Here is a 21,877-nt window from a genome sequence, read left to right as displayed (position 1 = left end):
GAGGCTGGTACAATTGCAGCATTTAAGAGGCATTTGGATGGGTATATGAATCGGAAGGGTTTGGAGGGATATGGGTCGAGTGCTGGCAGGTGGGACTAGATTGGGTTGGGATATTTGGTCAGCATGGACGGGTTGGACCGAAGGGTCTGTTTCCGGGCTGTACATCTCTGTGACTCTATGACTCTATTCTGAGCTCCGCCATTGTGATTAACCGTCTGAACTTCCTTCAGCAGCCATCTAAACTATAGGCCCTGCAAAGCGAAATGTTATAGGGATGAAGAGACTGTTGGCCAATTGAAGTAATAGCTACGATTGCAAGATGGGATGTGGGATTTTGGTCAGGTAAATGGGGGAGGAACTATGTCCATTCACTGACAGGTGCTTTGGTCTCCGGTAACTAGCATTAAAGCCAATGACCTTGGAGGAAACATTGCTTTACTCTGAGTTGTTCCAGTCCAGAGTCCTCTGCCTGAAGGGATGGTGAAAGCAGAGTCAACATTAGCTTTTTACAAGGGAATTGGTTATAATCTCTTTTCTTAAAAGAAGTTAGAGGGCTGTGGATCTATGCATTGGGTCTAAATAGATAGAATGACACTGGCATGATGGACCAAATGGCCTCCTTTGATGCTCCTCTGTTCTGTCACCTGCTGTTGTCAGTACAAGCACGAGAAAGGGTCCCCTTGTCAAACGGACAGGGAGCATTTACAAACCCGGTTGGAATGGACATCTGGGAAGGGTGGTATGCCAAAACTGAGGCGAATTTTCCTCAGCTTGAGATTCCCAGGACTGCAGCTATCCAGAGACATTGGATGGAGGGAGTGAGTGTTACTGGTGAAGAGAGAATATTACTGGACGGAGAGGGTGAGTGTTGTGGATGAAGGGATGAGTGTTGTGTGTGAAATGTGGTACCTCAGATTCCTATAGACCAGTGGTAACCCCAGTCCTTGCATCGTTTTGGCTTCAGTGTCTCAAGGCAAGAAAAAGAGCAAATCCGCCAGAACCCCTGCTCCTGATCACTGTCGAGGTCAGAGTTAGAGTGAGAGAATGTGAGTGAGTGAGGGTGTGTGAGTGACTGATTGCTTACAGTGTGTTGTTGGAAAAGGACAGCAGGTCAGGCAGCATCCGAGGAGCAGGAGAATGGACATTTCGGGCATAAGCCCTTCATCAGGAATGAGGCCGAAACGTCGATGCTCCTGCTCCTCGGATGCTGCTTGATCGGCTGTGATTTTCCAGCACCACACTCTCAACTCTGATCTCCAGCATCTGCAGTCCTCCTTATGTCCTAACTGCATGATAATGAGTGAGTTTGTGTGGGAGTGTAAATGAGTGAGCCTGAGAGACAGTGTCTAAGCTCAAATCAGAGAGTGAGAGTGAGTGTGAGACTGTGAGTGTGAGTCTGTCTGCACGCTAATCGAATGATAGTGAAATGTGTTTCTTTGTGGGGGAATGTAAGGGATTCTGTGGCTGGATTAACAGTCCAGAGTTCAAAACCACCTGTGGACAACTATAAGTTTATTTTCAGTTTTAAAAATCACTTTTCACTAAAAGTGAGCATGGAATGGTCAGATTGTTGTAAGTTCCTGAATGAGGTCAGGAAATTTGCTGTTAATACTCTTTCTTGTTATGTGCATGTAACTCCAGACTGTGGCGGCCTGTGCACTCCTCAATAAAGATGCTGAGCTTTTCGGCTGAGTAATAATTACCATGATGTGGAGATGCTGCTGTTGGACTGGGGTGTACAAAGTTAAAAATCACACAACACCAGGTTAGAGTCCACCCGGTTTAATTGGATTACCATGCTGTGTCAGCAACATTCCGATAGTGAATCAACTGAAACAAATGTCACAGAGTATCAACGGGAACATTTTAAGACAGGCTTTTATTACAGGAAGGCATTCTTTTTACAATAAAGATGATTAATTCATACAAAAATATTTGGTGCTCCAAACTCTCCAATACAAGGAGAAAGTGAGCACTGCAGATGCTGGAGATTAGAGTCGCGAGTGTGGTGCTGGAAAAGCACAGCAGGTCAGGCAGCATCCGAGGAGCAGGGAAATCAACGTTTTGGGCAAAAGCCCTTTATTCGGACTCATGGGTCAGGACTCCTGATGAAAGGTCCTACCTGAAACGTCGATTCTCCTGCTCCTCAGATGCTGCCTGACCTGCTGTGCTTTTCCAGCACCACACTTTATCAACTCTGCTTCTAAATACAATTACTCAAAGTAATATTACACAGCCTCAAAGTTAAAATTAGCAATACATTCGCACTAAACACGTTGAAAACTTTTAAAAAAGAAATGTGCTAAACTCCAATACATTCATTGAAAGAGATCCAATTACTGATATCTTCATCAACCACAATCTCATAACTTCAATTTTACCGCGGTACAAAAATTAAAACAACTTGTATTTATATGTTGACTTTAATATACTAAACCTCACAATGCGCTTCACAGGATTTAATTAATATCTAGCATCAGGTCTGCGTGAGGGGATATTTGGACAGGTGAAAGGGGTTTCTTTTAATGAACAGCTTAAAGAAGGAAATCTGAGGCAGAGAGGGATAGACAGTGAAAGCTGCACCTGGGATTAAACTTCTGCATGTTCAAGAAGCCAAAAACAGAAGAGCTGCAGAGATCTCAGAGGGTTGACAGCAGGAGATTACAGAGATCGGGAGAGATGAGGCCATCAAAGGATTTGAAAACAAAGGTGAGAATTTTAAAGTAGTCACATTCCAATAATGCAAATGTTGATGGTGCCCTGGTCATGACGGCTCCATGAAGATTACTGGCTTTTCACATTCACTGGTTTCTAGGTCTGACTCATCTTAAAGTGACTCCCGATTCCAACTGACTGTGAATTGGAGGGGGGGGGGGTTAATGTTGAGAGTCAGGGTTGGACGGTGGGAGGCAGCAGCTGTGTTGGAATGAAGGATTTTCTTTGGGCTGTGGGAGGTTGGGAAGTTGGTGTCAGTAGGGATTGTGTTTATTGGTATCCCCTTCACTGAGCCAGTGTAAAATACTGCAAAGACAAGGAAAGGGAGAGTCTGAGGTAGAGAGTTCAGCCACATGAGGAATGCCCAAAATATATCACTTTTAAAGAGATGTTGTGACAGGAAATTAAAATTGGTCCTCCCTTTTCAATATCTGGAGCCGTGACCTTGATGTGATGATGACTTTGACGTGAAATATGAACATATCAATAAGTGCAAAATGTAAAAGCAGAGGAAAGTAACATGGGCAACACTTTAAAAGAATCTTCCAAAGCCCATTCCTAGTTTTTTAAATACACCTAAACATTTTTGATAGAATTCAACACATTTGCATTACAGAATCGACATCACATTCTTAATTTCAAATTATCAAGAGAAAATAAATGGGAAATAGATACAAACAACTACATGAAGCATTCTTTTAAAGGTAGCTTTCTCCCCTTGTCCTGACTCTCACTGGGGTACAGACTGACTATCAGTGGGATACAGCAGGGTCTCAAAACTGGAACAAGGGAATGACTCCAGATTATTTCCCCAACTGAGTGGTTGTTCCCCTGGGTTTCAGGACCTGCTTGTATTTGGGTTGGAGCGTGAGCTAAACTTTGGAAAGCACAGTGTCTGTCAGGGCAGTGAGGACGAGTGTGATGTCACTCCGAATGTGAGAGACTATGTAACCACAGCAACTAATAAAACCTGCTCTTGTGACTATTACTGTCAACCTGCTGGTGAGGCAGGGTGAAAGGTCAGGCTGGGAGACAGCTTTAATCTGAAGTCAAAGAATCAGGAAATCGAAGAATTGTTCAGAATTGCAGCCAGCAGTTTGAAACGGAGACTGAGGGCCCAGTCAGTACTTGCAGCTGTGCTCTCTGGGCACACCATTGATGAAGGTAATGTCCTGGTGCAGGCTACACTCAGGCTCTCTCCAGGACCATCTCACTGACACATTAACATTTTGTGAAAATCTCTCGGTTTTGCATGTCTGTCCAGGTGAGTCTCCCAAGGAGATACTGTCAGTGAGTTCAGACAGCACGGTGTCATGGGGAGAAGGTGGTTGTACTGTCTGTGTCTGTTACAGTGGAACCACGTTTACTGGTCAGGGTGGCCTTAAAGTGGGTGTATTTAACCAGCTGCTCTGTGCTCATGCAACCCAACTCCTTCATCAGTTTCAACAGGTCATTGCGGAACTTGACTCCAATGAAGGCGTACAGGAAAGGATTGAGGCAACATCTGACGTAGGCCAGGCTCTTTGTCACATCGATGGCTATATTCATTCTCTTGCTCGCTTCACATTTGGTGACAGTGGCATTAACGTCGTTGATAGTGTCTATCAGCATCACACTGTTGTAGGGTAACTGAAACAGGAGGAAGACTAGCACCACTGCAAAGACTACCTTAATTGCTTTGTTCTTTTCAAAATTCCTGGCCAATAGTAAGGTCTTAATGATCACACAATAGCAGAACAGCATGACTACAAAAGGGATGAGGAAGCCTACAGTTAACTGTGTGCCTGCCGTGAACAGAACTGTGCTGTTGTCCAGGTTCATTTTGCACAGCAGCCCATTATCAATGTGCTTCTGGCCACTGTACAGCAGCTCAGGCATGGACAGAACCAACGAGAACAGCCAGACACAAACAGAGACAATCTTACTGTAGTACACCGCCTTGGAGCGGTGGCGATGGGCCGAAGCAGCTCTCACGATGGAGAAGTACCGGTCGATGCTGATACACATGAGCAGCAGCATGCCACTGAAGAAGCTGACCCGGTACAGCACGAAGACGGTCTTACACATCACCGGGCCAAAGACCCACTGCTTCACCACATTGACCGCCCAAAATGGCAAGGTGAAGAGGAACAGCAGATCAGCCAGGGCCAGGTTCAGCAGGTACACGTCTGTCATGGTCTTTAGTCGTTTAAAATAAATGTAGGTGATGACAACCAGACCATTACCCAGGAAGCCGAGGACGGTGATGACCGCGTAGATGGCTGGCAGGAAGGACTGACGGAAAGAGCGTACATCTGCCTTCTGACACTGCTGTACAAACTGATCATAATCCACAGACACCAGCTCATCGGTCGAGTCATAGTCATCGTACATGGCAGTTGTAAGATCGAGTGGGGGCACGGTGGAGCAGATGCTAAGCTGTAGCAGAGAACATAAACTGGTCAGGAAGGTAGAGGCATCGTGATTAAACAGCCCAAACAGGAAAATCACCCAGACACTGACTGAGAAACTGACAGACACAAGGTCCCCAGCACCAACTCATCAGTGTGCATCTGAGTGAGAGTCAGTGTGAGTCAGTGTGTGTGTCTGAGTGTAACTCTGTACCCCAGTGAGAGTCAGTGTGTGTGGGAGTGTACCCCAGTGAGAGTCAGTGTGTGTGGGGGACTGTACCCCAGTGAGAGTCAGTGTGTGTGGGACTGTACCCCAGTGAGAGTTATATGTGTGGGAGTGTACCCCAGTGAGAGTCAGTGTGTGTGGGACTGTACCCCAGTGAGAGTCAGTGTGTGTGGACTGTACCCCAGTGAGAGCTAGTGTGTGTGGGGGACTGTACCCCAGTGAGAGTCAGTGTGTGTGGGACTGTGCCCCAGTGAGAGTCAGTGTGTGTGGGACTGTACCCCAGTGAGAGTCAGTGTGTGTGGGACTGTACCCCAGTGAGAGCCAGTGTGTGTGGGGGACTGTACCCCAGTGAGAGTCAGTGTGTGTGGGACTGTGCCCCAGTGAGAGTCAGTGTGTGTGGGACTGTACCCCAGTGAGAGTCAGTGTGTGTGGGACTGTCCCCCAGTGAGAGTCAGTGTGTGTGGGGGACTGTACCCCAGTGAGAGTCAGTGTGTGTGGGACTGTGCCCCAGTGAGAGTCAGTGTGTGTGGGACTGTACCCCAGTGAGAGTCAGTGTGTGTGGGACTGTGCCCCAATGAGAGTCAGTGTGTGTGGGACTGTACCCCAGTGAGAGTCAGTGTGTGTGGACTGTACCCCAGTGAGAGCCAGTGTGTGGGGGACTGTACCCCAGTGAGAGTCAGGGTGCGTGAGATTGTACCCCAGCGAGAGTCAGTGTGTGTGGGACTGTACCCCAGTGAGAGTCAGTGTGTGTGGGACCGTACCCCAGTGAGAGTCAGTGTGTGTGAGATTGTACCCCAGTGAGAGCCAGTGTGTGTGGGACTGTACCCCAGTGAGAGTCAGTGTGTGTGGGGGACTGTACCCCAGTGAGAGTCAGTGTGTGTGGGACTGTGCCCCAGTGAGAGTCAGTGTGTGTGGGACTGTACCCCAGTGAGAGTCAGTGTGTGTGGGACTGTGCCCCAATGAGAGTCAGTGTGTGTGGGACTGTACCCCAGTGAGAGTCAGTGTGTGTGGACTGTACCCCAGTGAGAGCCAGTGTGTGGGGGACTGTACCCCAGTGAGAGTCAGGGTGCGTGAGATTGTACCCCAGCGAGAGTCAGTGTGTGTGGGACTGTACCCCAGTGAGAGTCAGTGTGTGTGGGACTGTACCCCAGTGAGAGTCAGTGTGTGTGAGATTGTACCCCAGTGAGAGCCAGTGTGTGTGAGATTGTACCCCAGTGAGAGCCAGTGTGTGGGGGACTGTACCCCAGTGAGAGTCAGTGTGTGGGGGACTGTACAGGTGTGGAGATTTTATCTCCAGGACTGCTTACAAATTAAGAATTACTTTCATATTTATTTTCATGAGTAAATATATACAACCCCTTGGACTTTCGTATTCAGCCCGGCACTTTCCTTCTCACTCATGTCTCCACTTTTACTGATGACAGGTGCCATCGGCTCCGTCTCTCTGTACATTTCTCTGGCACTTCCATCTCACCACATCCTGCCTCATGCTGCCTGAATTCAACAAGCCTGAAATTTTACAACTGTAACTTTGACTGCCCTAGATTTAGCTCATTCAGTAGTTGTGATTTACTGACCACAAACATCTCCAGACTGGAATGGACAAGCTCTCTCTACACTGTCCCCCATCAAATACTCCCAGGACAGGGGCAGCACAGGGTTAGATACAGAGTAAGTCTACCCTCGTTATACCTCAGACCAACAAAGTGGGGTCAGTGAGCTATCTTTTGTTTGTCTCTATTTAAGTACTGAAAGGAATTTTCACCTACCTGAGATATCATGCCCAGAGTGAGGAGTGTTTGAATAACAGAACCTATCACAAGACAGAGAAAGAGAGAGATTAGTTAACGAACAATACTCAGCCCCATTCCAGACTCCTCAGATACTGAAACAGTCCATATTCAATTGTAACAAAATCCAGACAATATCCAGGCATGGCCTGACAAGTGACAAATAATATTCCCATCACACAGATGCCAGGCAATGACTATCACTAATAAGAGACAATCTAACCACCGTCCCTCGACATTCAGTGATGTTACCTTCACTGAATCGCCCCTCTATGAACATCCTGGGGGCTTATCATTCACCAGAAACTCAACTGGATTCACGAGATGTACACAGTGGCGACAGGAGCAGGTCAGAGGCGAGGAATAATGTGGCATGTAACTCATCTCCTGCCTCCAAACGCCCGTCCAGCATCTACAAGGCACCGGTCAGGAATGTGGTTGAGTACTCCTCCCTCGCCCTGGATGGGCGCAGCTCCAAAAACACTCAAGAAGCTCGACAAACAATAGCTCACTTGATTGCTACTGGATCCAAACATTTACTTCCTCCACCACTGTCATTCAGTGTCTGTGTGGGACTGTACCCCAGTGAGAGTCAGTGTGTGGGGGGGACTGTACCCCAGTATGAGTCAGTGTGTGTGGGGCGACTGTACCCCAGTGAGAGTCAGTGTGTGGGGGACTGTACCCCAGTGAGAGTCAGTGTGTGTGGGGGACTGTACCCCAGTGAGAGTCAGTGTGTGGGGGACTGTACCCCAGTGAGAGTCAGTGTATACTATCTACAAGATGCACTGCAGAAACTCACCAAAGATCCTCAGACAGCTCCTTACAAACCCACGACCACCTCCATCTGGGACAAGGACAGCAGATACACGGAAACACCACTCCCTGCAAGTTCCCCTCCAAACCCCTTCCCATCCTGTTTGAAAATATATTGCCGTTTTTTCACTATCATTGGGTCAGAATCGTGGAATTCCCTTTGTAAGGGCATTATGGGTCAATCTACAGCACATGGACCAAAGTGGTTCAAGAAAGCAGCTCACTCCCACCTTCTCCAGGGGAAGCTAGGGATGGGCAGTGACACACACACCCCACACAATGAATGAAAAAGAATTTGGATTTCTATCTGTGGTCAGACACATTCTTCTGGTTTTACTTATCTCCCATCTCAATACACTCCGCCCAGTTCCCCAGAAATAACAGAACTCGCTATTTCAAATGGAATGAATAAATGAATTTAGCCCGAGAAAAGTGTTTAATGCATTTTGAACTCAGACTTGAACTCAACCACATTCATGCGTGTCTAAGATAATAACACCTTACCCAATAATGTGAGAAGATGATTAAAGAATACAGTAAGGCTGATAGAAACAATTTCTTTTGGTGGTTGTGGTGGAGAGTGGGTAGGGGTCCTAATCAGGGAGGAAGGCCTTAAAATTGGAATTGGGTGGAGAGGTGCTCTGAGGAAATGTGACTGGGGTGGAGGTGTGGACATCCAGCTCCCCACCTTGAGGAAACACTGAGGATGAATTGAACATGTTCTTGTTGGGCAATGGGAATCGTTCGGCCTTCGAGAACCAAGTTCCAGAAGCAAACAGCAGCTTTGAGTGGGTGAAGGTCCCAGCTAGGCCTGGCCTCTCACACCTCGGGCCTGAGCCTTCATGTGGTCATGTGATCAAATGCAAAGATTTAAATTCTTCCTCTGGCTGTTGTACAAGTGAATGAAAGCCTTGAAGGGAAATGTGCAGCAGGTGTTGCTGCAGACACTGGGCTCAGTGACAGGTGCTCATCGCCACATCCTATTCAGCTGCTTTATCTGATCCAGAGCAGATTGGTGCAGATATTATTGCTGCATTGCAGGCTTACAGAACAAAGCCTCGAAGCTTGGAGCGATCACCTTAAAGAGATCTGATCATGCCCTTGATGTACCAGAGTGAGGTTACTCAGAGGGGAGGTGTCTCGGAGGTGTTAGACAAAGTTTGAGTTTCTCTCCATGAATTAGTGCTGATTTTGATCTGACCGTTTATCTTTGACAAACAGAATTGTTTGAGTGAGTATAATTGTGCCATTTAATGCCCAGGAGACAAGGAGCAGCTTCAGTTCCTCTTCACAAGGGCAGCTCACTGGCTTGTTCAAGGCTTTTTTTTTGACAGAAGGAGGTGCCCTGCCTCAGCGATGTCAACGTGCTGAAATGTAATGTGTACGCTGTACACTCCGCCTCTGTGCACACAGTAAGATCCCACACACAACAATGAGAGGGTGACCAGATGTTTGCCCTTTTATTAGCTCTTATTTCAGAATGTGGAGGAGTACAGGGCGAATCTGTTTCCAGCCCCACAATGTTTGGTAACCAGGCAACGCTAAATCTGAAGTGATTGACAAAAGGTCAGAGGCCACATGAGGCACAGGCCAGGATATCTCATTGGCCAGACAAAAAGTAGGTTCCGCACCATGGAAACCCTTCCATGAATGGCAGAAACATGGCTGGGGAGGTATTGCTGGTCACCATCAGTTAGTATCTATTAACCATTATTAACTGGGTAGGACATAGGTAAGTGCCAACATCTGACTGCAGTCACATGTAGACCAGACCAGGTAAAGATGGCAGATTTCCCTCCCTGCAGGGCTTTAGTGAAGCAGATGTTTTTTTAAAACAACCAACAGCGACTGGTTGCCCTTGGGCTTACTTTCCTTTCCATCTATTCCAGACACTAATTGAATTCACATTTTACCATCTGCCACGGTGGGATTTGAACTCAGGTCCCCACACCATTAGACATGGCCTCTGGCCAGTGATGTTACCACAATACCATCAAACAGGAATCTGTCTGGCTGAGTGACCAGACCAATCACAGCACCAACAGCCCAGACAAACAGCACAGAGGACCCTCACAACTGCCCCCAACGCTATCCTCCCTGAGAGGCCAGTGGGAGTCACCCCACACAGCAGGGAGCCGGGACACCCCTGAGCAAGTGTAAAATGATTGTAAAACGACCGTTAATCATCCATTTAATTAGAAACATGGACAGAAAAGTGCCGAGCTACTGTCACTGTGGGAACATCCAGGAACAGGATAATTCCTGCTGCTGACTTTCCCACCACACAGCCCAGCTCACTTTCTGACTGCACACAGCAACAATCATTATGTTCTAAAGAGGATTGGGTCAGCATTTGAAATAGATATTTGCAGGGCTCTCAGGACAGAGCAGGGTGAGTTGATTGGACAGTTCTTTTGAGGGGTCAGCACAAATACAATGGGCTGAACAGCCACCTTCAGTGCTGCATGTGTCACTGATACCACAACTTCAGACTAAGACAGCTCAGGTTTCTGTCTGTCATTCTGAGAAAGCTTCAAACAAGTCATGGTTATGTTATTAAAGTTGGTTAAACAGGTTTCTGTTAATTATTTTACCAGAAGCTATCTCGTGTTTACTGGAGGCAAGTTACTGGGAAGCAAAGGGCAGAAATCCTGGAAACCCTGGAAATCCGGTGATTGGTAACTAGAAGCAAACTGCTACAGGCAATAAAATTGGATAATGATCTGATTTGTGTGGAAGTTTCCAGTTCCCCCTGAGATGTTCCAGTGAAGGTTTAATCTAAAGGCTATTGGAACAGGGACTGTCCCTCTCCTTCTGAGAAAATACAAGTAAGTAAAACATCTGCAAATAAGACCGAATCCTTCATCATTCACTGATAAACAAGACCCTACTTACTTTACCGGGTAAAATGAGATGAAATTGCAGTTTAGTGAGAAGCAAAGTAACTAGAAGAGAGGCTAAAGTTAAGAATCTCTCCTGGTCCTTGGCTAACTGCAAGATACACCGAGGACAACACTACCAACGATAGAGACAGCAAACTCATTCGCATTAATGTAGCACTTTTGACGTCCTAAGATTGTCTCAAAATGCCTCATAGCAATTTTATAATTCTGATGTGTTGAAACATAACCAGATAATTTACACAAAGCAAGTTCCCACCAACTAAATCAATGGTTATGTACGTTGTTCAGTGATGATGGTTGGTCATCGCTGAGGGGCAGAGCCCCTGATCTTTGTGCCCTTTGCGTTTTGCTTCCAGTCAAGATGCCAGCGACGGTCCCAGTGTAAACGTTGATCTCTCACTGACAGGTTGGCACTGCATTAGCACTACACTGGCACAGTCTCATTGCTGAGAGGCACTGCAAAATTTAACCGGACGATGAAATCCTTCCAAAATCTGCTCAGATTCCTTTCTCCAGCTTCCTTCTGTTGTGTAGCAGGTGGAATGTACTGAGAATGATCTTAGATAATACAGCAAAGAGAGAGAGAGGGAGAGAGAGAGAGAGCAGGAGCTGGATAGCCAGTTGTGGGGCATCCCATGGAGTGTCATCCTGTTGTCTGACTGGCACGTGCCAGTAGATTGCGATGAGGCTGAACAATCTCAGTAGCATTCTCCTCTCCTTGACCCCTCAGCTCACTGTCAGATCGATTGCAAGGATAAAACTGAATGGTACAGTGTCACACAAGAGGCAGATGGCAGCAGGTCGTTTTGGTAATACAGCAGGAGGTCGCATTTTAAAAATAAGAAAAATGTTGCAGGATTAAACCTTCTTTGCAGTAAAGGATGGAGGCAGGTATTGAAACAAAGAGGTTCTGAACTGCACTGTTAACAGCAAAACCAAGAGAGCTCACCTGGATCTGAGAGGTTAATCCTCTGAGATGCTGGTGATCTTGTCAAACAAAGGGCTTTGAGACCCAAATGACTTGTTGCAAATTCTGTAACTGCTCGCTTCCAGCGTCAGCAACACGTTAATGTTGGGTCTGTGTCAGAATGCTCACCCATAGCTCTCCTAGGGTTTAATCTGGGATTCAGGACCACAGCAATTTAGGGACAGGAAGAGGCCAGTTCGCCCCCTCGAGCCTGCTCCACTATTCAATATGATCACCCCCCAATCTGGTTGTGGTCTCAGCTCCATGTTTCCGGCTGCCCCTCCTCCCATAATCTGAAATTCCAGTTCATCAAAATTCTCTGTAACTCAGCCTTTAATACATTCAATAACCAACCTTAACTGCTCTCTGGGCAAGAGACCATCAACTATTGGAGAGAAAAACCCTCAAGAACTATCCTCTCAGTGTCTTACACGGCAGTAGCAGCAACTCCCTTTCTTTTGAACCCCATTCTGCTCAAACTTTCATCATAAAATAATTCCTTCATTTCAGGAATGAGTTGAGTGAATTTTTCTAACTGCTTCTGAAACAATGATATTATTTTTCAAATCAGGAGTCCAAACTGTACAGGGCATTCGAGATGTGGTCTGACCAGAGATACAGCAAAACTGCTCTCCTCCTTTCCATTTCCCTTGTGAGGTCAAAGAGAGGTGAAGGATAGATAGTGATGAAACAATGAGAGCTGGACACAGAGAATAGGAGGAGAGGGATACAGACAACTAAAGAATGAGAATAAAGTGATGAAACAGTCAAACACGAGAAAAGAGACAATTCAGCACGTCTAAAGGGCGGCACGGTGGCACAGTGGTTAGCACTGCTGCCTCACAGCGCCTGAGACCCGGGTTCAATTCCCGACTCAGGCGACTGACTGTGTGGAGTTTGCACGTTCTCCCCGTGTCTGCGTGGGTTTCCTCCGGGTGCTCCGGTTTCCTCCCACAGTCCAAAGATGTGCGGGTCAGGTGAATTGGCCGTGCTAAATTGCCCGTAGTGTTAGGTAAGGGGTAAATGTAGGGGTATGGGTGGGTTGCGCTTCGGTGGGTCGGTGTGGACTTGTTGGGCCGAAGGGCCTGTTTCCACACTGTAAGTAATCTAAAGGATGAAAAAAGTATAGAAAACCGATGCAGTGTATAGAAACCAAATGAGAATGAGTCAGTGAGTACGTAAATCAGACACGGAGGTTGAAACAGAAAATGTAAGTGAGAGAGCGACAGATGAAAAACAAGAGCGAGTTATAGAAAACAAGAGTGTGTGAGAGGCAAGGGTTAGAGAGTTAACATTGCTACATTGCGACACATTGAGAGTGATAAAGAGCAGGAGATAGTCCTCCACAGACAGGAATGAGGGTTGAGTAAGGGGCTGATAAAAAAAAGGGATTGAGAGCAAACCCGAAATGAAGGGGTTAAGAGACAAATGGAATAAAATCAGACTGGTGTGACCGAAGGAAAGGGAACATGAGTAAGAAGGAGACAGAGAGAGGGAGGGAGAGAGAGAGAGAGAGAGATCAGACAATGAGAAAACAAGTGACTGACAATAGAGAGACACAGAGAGTGGCGGGAAGTGGGAGGGTGAATTATGAAAAGCTGCAAAATGGAGAGAAAACCAAAAGGAGACGATGGAGGGAAATGGAATGAGAAAGAAGAACAATTGGTGGGGCAGGAGAGGGGGAGTGGGGGAGGGGGAGTGGGGGAGGGGGAGTGGGGGAGGGAGAGTGGGGGAGGGGGAGTGGGGAAGGGGGAGTGGGGGAGGGGGAGTGGGGGAGGGAGGGGGGAGTAGGGGAGAAAGGGGGGGGGAAAGGATTTGTTAATAATATTCACATTCACTCACTGGCCAGTCTCATTGAGTGGGGGAGGAAGGGGATGTTGTGTTTCTGATGTCAGTCAGTAGACTCGGCCAAGTGCTCCAGTCCAGAGCGGTTCCCAATCCACATGTAAAAGCAGTGTATCAGTGCAGAGTGTCGAATCCAGTCTGGGATCAATGCAGGGGTTAAAGAAGGCCTGAGATTTCACAGATAGTTAATGAGATAGACAAGAGATCTAAATATAATATCAAAATGTTTGCAAATGAAACAAAGCTGGGTGGGAGGCCGTGCTCAGAGGAGGATGCAGAGGTGTTGCAGTGTGATCTGTCTGATTGAGTGGGCAAATTCATGGCGGATGCTGTGTAATGTGGATTAAGTGTGAATATTCAAATTGGTAGTAAAAATAGGAAGGCTGATTATTATCTGAATTGAAAATTCAGAGAATTTGAAATTTAGAGAAGGGAATGTTCCAACACGAGCTGGATGTCCTCACACACTAGTCGTCACTGAGAGTAAGTGTGCAGGTGCTGCTTACAGTAAAGAAAGCAAATGGTGTAGGTTTCTGTAGTGAGAGGGTGTGTGTCCAGGAACCACGATGGCTGGCTGCAATTATACAGGGGACTTGGTGAGGCCACACCTGGAATATTGTGTGCAGTTTTGATTTCCTTAGCTGAGAAAGGATACTCCTGCTACAGAGGGAGTGGGAATGGCAGCTGGGACTAGATTGGGTTGGGATATCTGGTCAGCATGGAGAAGTTGGACCGAAGGGTCTGTTTCCGTGCTGTTCATCTCTATGACTCCATGACTCTAAGTGCATGGAGGACATATTTCTGGGATGACGGGACTGACGTATGAGGAGGGATTGAGTCAGTTAGGATTGTATTCACTGGAGTTTAGAAAATGAGGAGGATCTCCTAGGAACTGATAAAATTCTAGTCGGGACGAGACAGGTTAGATGCAGGAAGGGGGTTCCCAGTGGTGGGGAGTTCAGAACCAGGGGTCATAGCTTAAGATAAGGGTCAAATCTTTTAGGACTGAGATGAGGAGGAATGCCTTCACCCAGAGAGGGGGGAGCCTGTAGAATTCAATGTGCTGAGACCAAAACATTTTATGTTTTCAAGGAGGAGGTAGATATACGTCTGTTGACTAAAAGTGATCAAGGCATCTGGGGGGAGGCTGGGATTATGGCATTGAGCTCATGATCATACTGAGTGGGGCAACAGGTGAAACAAGGGGGAGATCTTTAACATTGAAGGGGGGGGCCAGCAGGAATCAAATGGAGGTGAATGGCCACAGGGGAAGAGACACTTGGTGTGAAGTGGCACGTTTTAAACGGTCTGGGTTTGCAGAGAGTGGGAGGCTCCCCAAGGAGACATCGCAAACTGGGCTCAGAGGTAACAATGGCATGGAGGAAGGTTTCAGCATCAGAGAAGCTGAGGTAGGAGCAAAGGAAGGGGCAAGGGTGGGCATGGGGAGTGTTACAGAGGGGGGAGTGTGGGGCGTGGGGAGATAGTACAGGGGGAGTGTGGGGCGTGGGGAGATGTTACAGAGGGGAGAGTGTGGGGCGTGGGGAGTGTTACAGAGGGGGGAGTGTGGGGCGTGGGGAGATAGTACAGGGGGAGTGTGGGGCGTGGGGAGATGTTACAGAGGGGGGAGTGTGGGGCGTGGGGAGATAGTACAGGGGGAGTGTGGGGCGTGGGGAGATGTTACAGAGGGGGGAGTGTGGGGCGTGGGGAGATAGTACAGGGGGAGTGTGGGGCGTGGGGAGATGTTACAGAGGGGGGAGTGTGGGGCGTGGGGAGATGTTACAGAGGGGAGAGTGTGGGGCGTGGGGAGATGTTACAGAGGGGAGAGTGTGGGGCGTGGGGAGTGTTACAGAGGGGGGAGTGTGGGGCGTGGGGAGATAGTACAGGGGGAGTGTGGGGCGTGGGGAGATGTTACAGAGGGGGGAGTGTGGGGCGTGGGGAGATGTTACAGAGAGGGGAGTGTGGGGCGTGGGGAGATGTTACAGGGGGGGGAGTGTGGGGCGTTGGGAGATGGTACAGGGGCGAGTGTGGGGCGTGGGGAAATGTTACAGAGGGGGGAGTGTGGGGCGTGGGGAGATGTTACAGAGGGGAGAGTGTGGGGCGTGGGGAGATGTTACAGAGGGGGGAGTGTGGGGCATGGGGAGTGTTACAGAGGGGGGAGTGTGGGGCGTGGGGAGATGTTACAGAGAGGGGCGTGTGGGGCGTGGGGAGATGTTACAGGGGGGGAGTATGGGGCGTTGGGAGATGGTACAGGGGCGAGTGTGGGGCGTGGGGAAATGTTACAGAGGGGGGAGTGTGGGGCGTGGGGAGATGTTACAGAGGGGAGAGTGTGGGGCGTGGGGAGATGTTACAGAGGGGGGAGTGTGGGGCATGGGGAGATGGTACAGAGGGGGGAGTGTGGGGTGTGGGGAGATGGTACAGAGGGGGGAGTGTGGGGTGTGGGGAGATGTTACAGAGAGGGGAGCGTGGGGCGTGGGGAGATGTTACAGAGGGGGGAGTGTGGGGTGTGGGGAGATGTTACAGAGGGGGGAGTGTGGGGCGTGGGGAGATGGTACAGAGGGGGGAGTGTGGTGTGTGGGGAGATGTTACAGAGAGGGAGTGTGGGGCATTGGGAGATGGTACAGAGGAGGGATTGTGGGGAGTTGGGAGATGTTACAGAGGGGGGAGTATGGGGCATTGAGGAGGTGTTACAGAGGGGGGAGTGTGGGGTCTTGGTGAGGAAGTAGATGTATAATGTCAAAACCCCAACTTAAGACCAGAGAGGACACTGAGGCCGTACCTGCTGTGGTTCTGTCTCAGACTGTGACCAAAGGAGGGAGGTGACTCAGAGGTGAAGGAATGAATTCGTTCCCACAAAATTAAGACGAGTCTTCAATTATTCGGATTATGAATTGATGGAGTGTCCAGGAATGGCAGTTCCAGCACCTCCTTTGCTGAGTGTTTAAACCTTCCTTTTGGGGGGAACAGCGAAGAATGTCTTTCATGTGAATACTCAGTATCGGTGACGTCTCTTACGAAAACAAAACACTGATTCAGTTCACAAACATCATCCTGTGATTCTGCTCATTATATTTTTTTAATTCCCTGCCACACTCCCAGTCTAACAACGGAGATTGTGTTGTTCCGAGGTTTGGGGGCGAGTAACTGAGGGCAGGGAGTTGGGGTCAGAGGTTGACTGGGGGAGCAGAGGATTAGGGTTCGGGGTGACTAGGGTAAAGTGGTTGGGGTCAAGGGTTACTGGGGTCGGGAGAGCAAGGGGTAAGGGGATTGTTCTGGGAATGTGGTTTGAGAATGGAGCTGGGTTAATGGGAGTATTCACAGTTGCCAGTAGATTAGATTAGACTTACAGTGTGGAAACAGGCCCTTCGGCCCAACAAGTCCACACCGACCCGCCGAAGCGCAACCCACCCATACCCCTACATTTACCCCTTACCTAACACTACGCGCAATTTAGCATGGCCAATTCACCTGACCCGCACATCTTTGGAGTGTGGGAGGAAACCGGAGCACCCGGAGGAAACCCACGCAGACACGGGGAGAACTCCACACAGTCAGTCGCCTGAGTCGGGAATTGAACCCGGGTCTCAGGCGCTGTGAGGCAGCAGTGCTAACCACTGTGCCACCGTGCCGCCCATATCTCCAGGACTTTCCTGATGGAAGATTTATGAGCATTCTATCAGATAAATGTCAGAGAATTTGACGAACACTTACTTTTACCTCGTTGCAGGCTGGTAGATGATCAGCCACATGTCCAATGTGACCACAGCCTTCAGTGATTTCCTGCTGCATTGACACACACACACTGTTTAAACCACAGACTCAAATTTCACTGCAATCTGCTCCATCTGTGAACAGTTTGGTACATGAGCCAGTAAAGCGTGGAAATGTGAAATGAAAACAGAGAGGCAAGAAGTCAGTGCTCCCTGTTCACACGCAGCATTAAAACCCGGTGAACAATAACCTATGGACGGAGAGTGCTGAGCAATCCTCGCACGGTGTGCCATTGGCGAGGTCTGTCCAGGAACCTCCAGGCTTCATCGTTGATCTATTCACCTCTGGACCCCTGTTTGAATTGAATACTGCTTTCTATGAAATTCTCAAGGCTGAGAAAGCATAAATAATCAGAATCAGATTGCTGTGTGCATGGGAATTTGTGTAATGCTACTTTCTTCCTGATGTTTCACTTGCACTGGCTCCAATCGATCCTGCAGTGAGTGACTCTGATAACGATGCCCATCCAACCACATGGCTCACTGTAAAACCGAGGGCAACGTTTCTGTCTGCTACACACGATGCAGTCAACTATCCCACATCACACTCACAGAGTCATACAGTCACAGAGATGTACAGCACGGAAACAGACCCTTCGGTCCAACTCTTCTATGCTGACCAGATATCCCAATCCAATCTAGTCCCACCTGCCAGCACCCGGCCCATATCCCTCCAAACCCTTCCTATTCATATACCCATCCAAATGCCATTTAAATGTTGCAATTGTACCAGCCTCCACCACATCCTCTGGCAGCTCATTCCATACACGTACCACTCTCTGTGTGAAAAAGTTGCCCCTTAGATCCCTTTTATATCTTTCCCCTCTCACCCTAAACCTATGCCCTCTAGTTCTGGACTCCCCGACTCCAGGGAAAAGACTTTATCTATTTATCCTATCCAAAATTAAGAGATCAAAGAACTCTCCAGGACTATAAAAGACTGTGGTCAGAATATTCCTAAATTGACCTCTAAATAGAACATAGAACATAGAACAAAACAGGCCCTTTGGTCCTTGATTTTGCGCTGACCTGTGCACTTATCTAAGCCCATTCCCCTACACTATCCCACAATGGGATCCCATCACTTATACACCTACGTTTTCACTGAACTGAAAGTAATGTATGATGCCTTAACACATGGGAAGATGGTTGTGATTGTTGGAGGTCAGTCATCTCAGCTCCAAGACACCTCTACAGGAATACCTCAGGGTAATGTCATAGGCCCAACCATCTTCAGCTACTTCATCAATGCCCATCCCTTCCATATTGAGTCTGAAGTGAGATGTTTGTTCATGATTTCACACTGTCTGCTCAGCTACTGGAGCAGCGGTCAGTGCACATGCAGCAAGACTAGGACAACAGACAGGCTTGGACTGCTGGACAATGTCCATCTCAAACAAGAGAGAATCTAACCATCTCCCAGTGAAACTAAATGGCATTACCTTTACAGAATCACTATCATCAACATCCTGGGGGTTATCACCGACCATAAACTGAACAGGACGAGCTTCAAGAGGAGGTAACAAATGGAGATATGGAAATTTGTTACTGTAGTGCTTGGCAGATCCAGCTTTAATTAAATGTTCCCATTATACCCAATGGCAGCTCGTAACTCAACCATCCTGATGTCCCTCCTACCTATATGTTATCTCCATGCCAATATATGGTCAACTCATAGGGGGCGCTCATTCTAGCAGACTAGTTCAAGGATAAGAGCTCTCCCCTCTATATCAGAGACAAGGAGAAATCTCTCCTCTCAGAGGGGTTTTTGGAGTGTCAAATTCTCTCCCCAGAAGGTGTTAGAGATTAGAACCGTGTACTTATTCAAGGTGGATCAGTAGCTTATTAAGAGACCTGTATTAAGGGTTGTCGGGTTGGACAGGAAAGTGTAGCTGAGACCATAACCAGATCAGGCAGGATCTTATTGAATGGTGGAGCAAGCTCAAAGGGCCAAATGATCTGGCCCTATCCTACATTCCTATAGACCAATGTGATCTTTGTAAACTCTCATCCCCGATAGGCATATCTCAAAAGCCATAGGGAGATGGACAATAATAGCACTAACAAGCGAACCTAGCTCTGAGCCATATACACTTCATTGTGAAAAGGATTCCCATTCATATAGGCCATTTAAAACGTCCAACTTTCTTCAAGTGGTTAATCTATTTTTTAAATCTAATTCTATTCAATAGTCAATTCTATTAGTTAATATTATTTTAAGCTAATGAGCAAATTGTAAACTCAAATCTCTACTGAGAGAATTGAAAGTTTTGAAACTCAGCCAAGCATTCATAAGAACAGCCCTTGAAAAATGTCAACAAAGATTTCAGTTGAAACTATGGAATTGTTCTTTTTCTCACTTATAGCAGATGGCCTGTCAATTAAAGAAGCTCAGGAGGTTTTTTTTAGTCGTCACTGAGAACTGAAGAACAATCTGTTTTCAAGGTTAAACAGAAATAGAAACTTAAATAGAGCACTTTTCCCTTCATGTGCAATGATGTTTACTCTATCAATTTGTGACTCCTACAGTCCCACACCGAATGCCTTAAAACAGAGGAAATCGTCTTTCTCTGAATGCAGGCATTACCCTTTGTGAGGAAATGGGATCCGTCAGAATTGGGAACTGAATCTCTACATTCCAGTCCCACCTGCCATTTCTTAGGTTCACTGAGTCCTCCCAATTCTGCAGAAATCCAATCCCGAGATCGTGTGTTGAGCAACTTACTCCCTGTCTCCCTAAAGCCTGTCCACCATCTACAAGGCACAAGTCAGGAGTGTGATGGAATACTCCCCACTTGCCCTGGATGGAGCAGCTTCAACAACACTCAAGAAACTCAACACAAAATAGCTCACTTGATTGGCACCACACCCACAAACACCTATTCCCTTCACCACTGATGTTCAGTAGCAGCAGTGTGTACCATCTACAAGACGCCCTGCAGAAACTCACCGAAGATCCTCAGACAGCACCTTCCAAACTCACAATGCCCGAAACGTCGAATTTCCTGTTCCTTGGATGCTGCCTGACCTGCTGCGCTTTTCCAGCAACACATTTTCAGCCCACAACCACTTCCATCTAGAAGGACAAGGGGCAGCAGATACATGGGAACACCACCAACATCAAGTTCTCCTCCAAGCCCCTCACAATGCTGGCATTGGAATCTATTGCCATTCCTTTACTCTCACTGGGTCAAATCCTGGAATTTCTTCCTTAATGGATTTCTGGGTCTACCTACAGCACATGGACTGCAACGTTTCAAGACGGCAGCTCACCCCCACCTTCTCAAGGGGCAACTAGGGACGGGCAATAAATGATGTCAATGTCCAATGAATGAATTTTAAACAAAACCTTTCAAAATGGAGTAACATTTGCAATTATGAACTAATATAAAACTAATGTGAGATCAAGAATACATTTAATATTCAGCAGAGTATTTCATTTTGTCCATACTTTATTTAATATTTATCATAATTATCTGTTTAAACAATTATAAAAATTGTATCTCTTCATGAATTTCAATATTGCCCTGTTAATAATTCCTCTATGTATATTTATAAAGAAAATCCCAATGTAAACACATAATGCTGTAATTGAAACCTCCCACAGATGGTGGTAATCTAATAATCACTAAACCATATCTCAACCATCCTATCCATTGCTTATATTACCTCTGCCTGAACACTGGGCTCTAGGCTACTTTACCATTTCATAAATCAGGTTGTTCTAACAGAAATGTGAGAAATCAGTTAATATTCAGAGAAACAAGTCAATCTGCACTTACCTACAGATGCAGTCATCATCGTTTCAGTAAAATCTGCAGACAGAGTTCTCTTTAGACACCTGCTTCTCACAAAGGCAGTATCAGTTCAGTTCTGTTAAAATATGATTCCAGTGAAATTCTTTGACATCTAGAATCTTAAGAACCTTAATCTTCCTCTCCCCCTCTGGCTCAATCCCTCTCACTTTTTAAATCTATTACTTTGCGTGATTTTCTTAGACTCAGACTCTGCCCCTTGCTGCGTGCCCGGCACTGTCAGCTCGTTTGTGAGCTCTGTCACTCTGCCTGAGCAAACTGCTGGGTATACCTCATGCTCTGACAAGCGACGCGCTAATAAAATGAGACAGAGCTTATGAGAGAGGTGAACTGTTTAGGGACTTCCCTGTCAGTTGATGAAACAGCAAGATCATTTCTGAAGTATACACTCAACTGAGGAAAACAATTAGAAAAGTAACAGAGGACAATGGACAGTGGGGACCACCCGATATTCCCCAGCCTTTGGTGACACAGCATTTCTGGTAAATGTCACAGCACTGGGGATTTATTAATGTTACAGCTTGACCACAAACAGGGAATTTTACATTGACTTAAACACTAGTTTGGTTTGGAGAGTTTACCCAGAGTCCACAATTCCCCTCCTGTCTGTACAGTTCCCTAGCTCCACCAGCTTCAATTCCCACTG

The 21,877-nt window shown here is 47.2% G+C and overlaps 1 protein-coding gene across 3 annotated transcripts; it reads right to left on the bottom strand.

Annotated features, from left to right (window-relative positions):
• Nucleotides 1–1,849: 1,849 nt before the first annotated feature.
• ccr7 (chemokine (C-C motif) receptor 7) lies at nucleotides 1,850–21,497 on the bottom strand. 3 transcript variants are annotated; one of them, XM_060848814.1, is made up of 4 exons: nucleotides 17,358–17,467; nucleotides 16,426–16,656; nucleotides 7,101–7,144; nucleotides 1,850–5,133 (listed from the first exon to the last, which is right to left on the bottom strand). In XM_060848814.1, the coding sequence occupies exons 3-4, from the start codon at nucleotides 7,110–7,112 to the stop codon at nucleotides 4,027–4,029; spliced, it is 1,119 nt and encodes a 372-aa protein (XP_060704797.1). In that variant the 5' UTR covers nucleotides 7,113–7,144; nucleotides 16,426–16,656; nucleotides 17,358–17,467; the 3' UTR covers nucleotides 1,850–4,026. The 3 variants fall into 3 exon arrangements, with proteins under 3 accessions (XP_060704797.1, XP_060704796.1, XP_060704799.1); XM_060848813.1 differs by lacking the exons at nucleotides 16,426–16,656; nucleotides 17,358–17,467 and adding an exon at nucleotides 21,199–21,497; XM_060848816.1 differs by lacking the exons at nucleotides 7,101–7,144; nucleotides 16,426–16,656; nucleotides 17,358–17,467 and adding an exon at nucleotides 21,199–21,497.
• Nucleotides 21,498–21,877: the final 380 nt, after the last annotated feature.

Source organism: Hemiscyllium ocellatum, chromosome 32 (assembly GCF_020745735.1).
Source record: "Hemiscyllium ocellatum isolate sHemOce1 chromosome 32, sHemOce1.pat.X.cur, whole genome shotgun sequence".
NCBI classification, from domain to species: Eukaryota; Metazoa; Chordata; class Chondrichthyes; order Orectolobiformes; family Hemiscylliidae; genus Hemiscyllium; species Hemiscyllium ocellatum.
The sequence above is the reverse complement of the archived record's forward strand: the minus strand, read 5'-3'. Positions and strand labels throughout refer to the sequence as shown.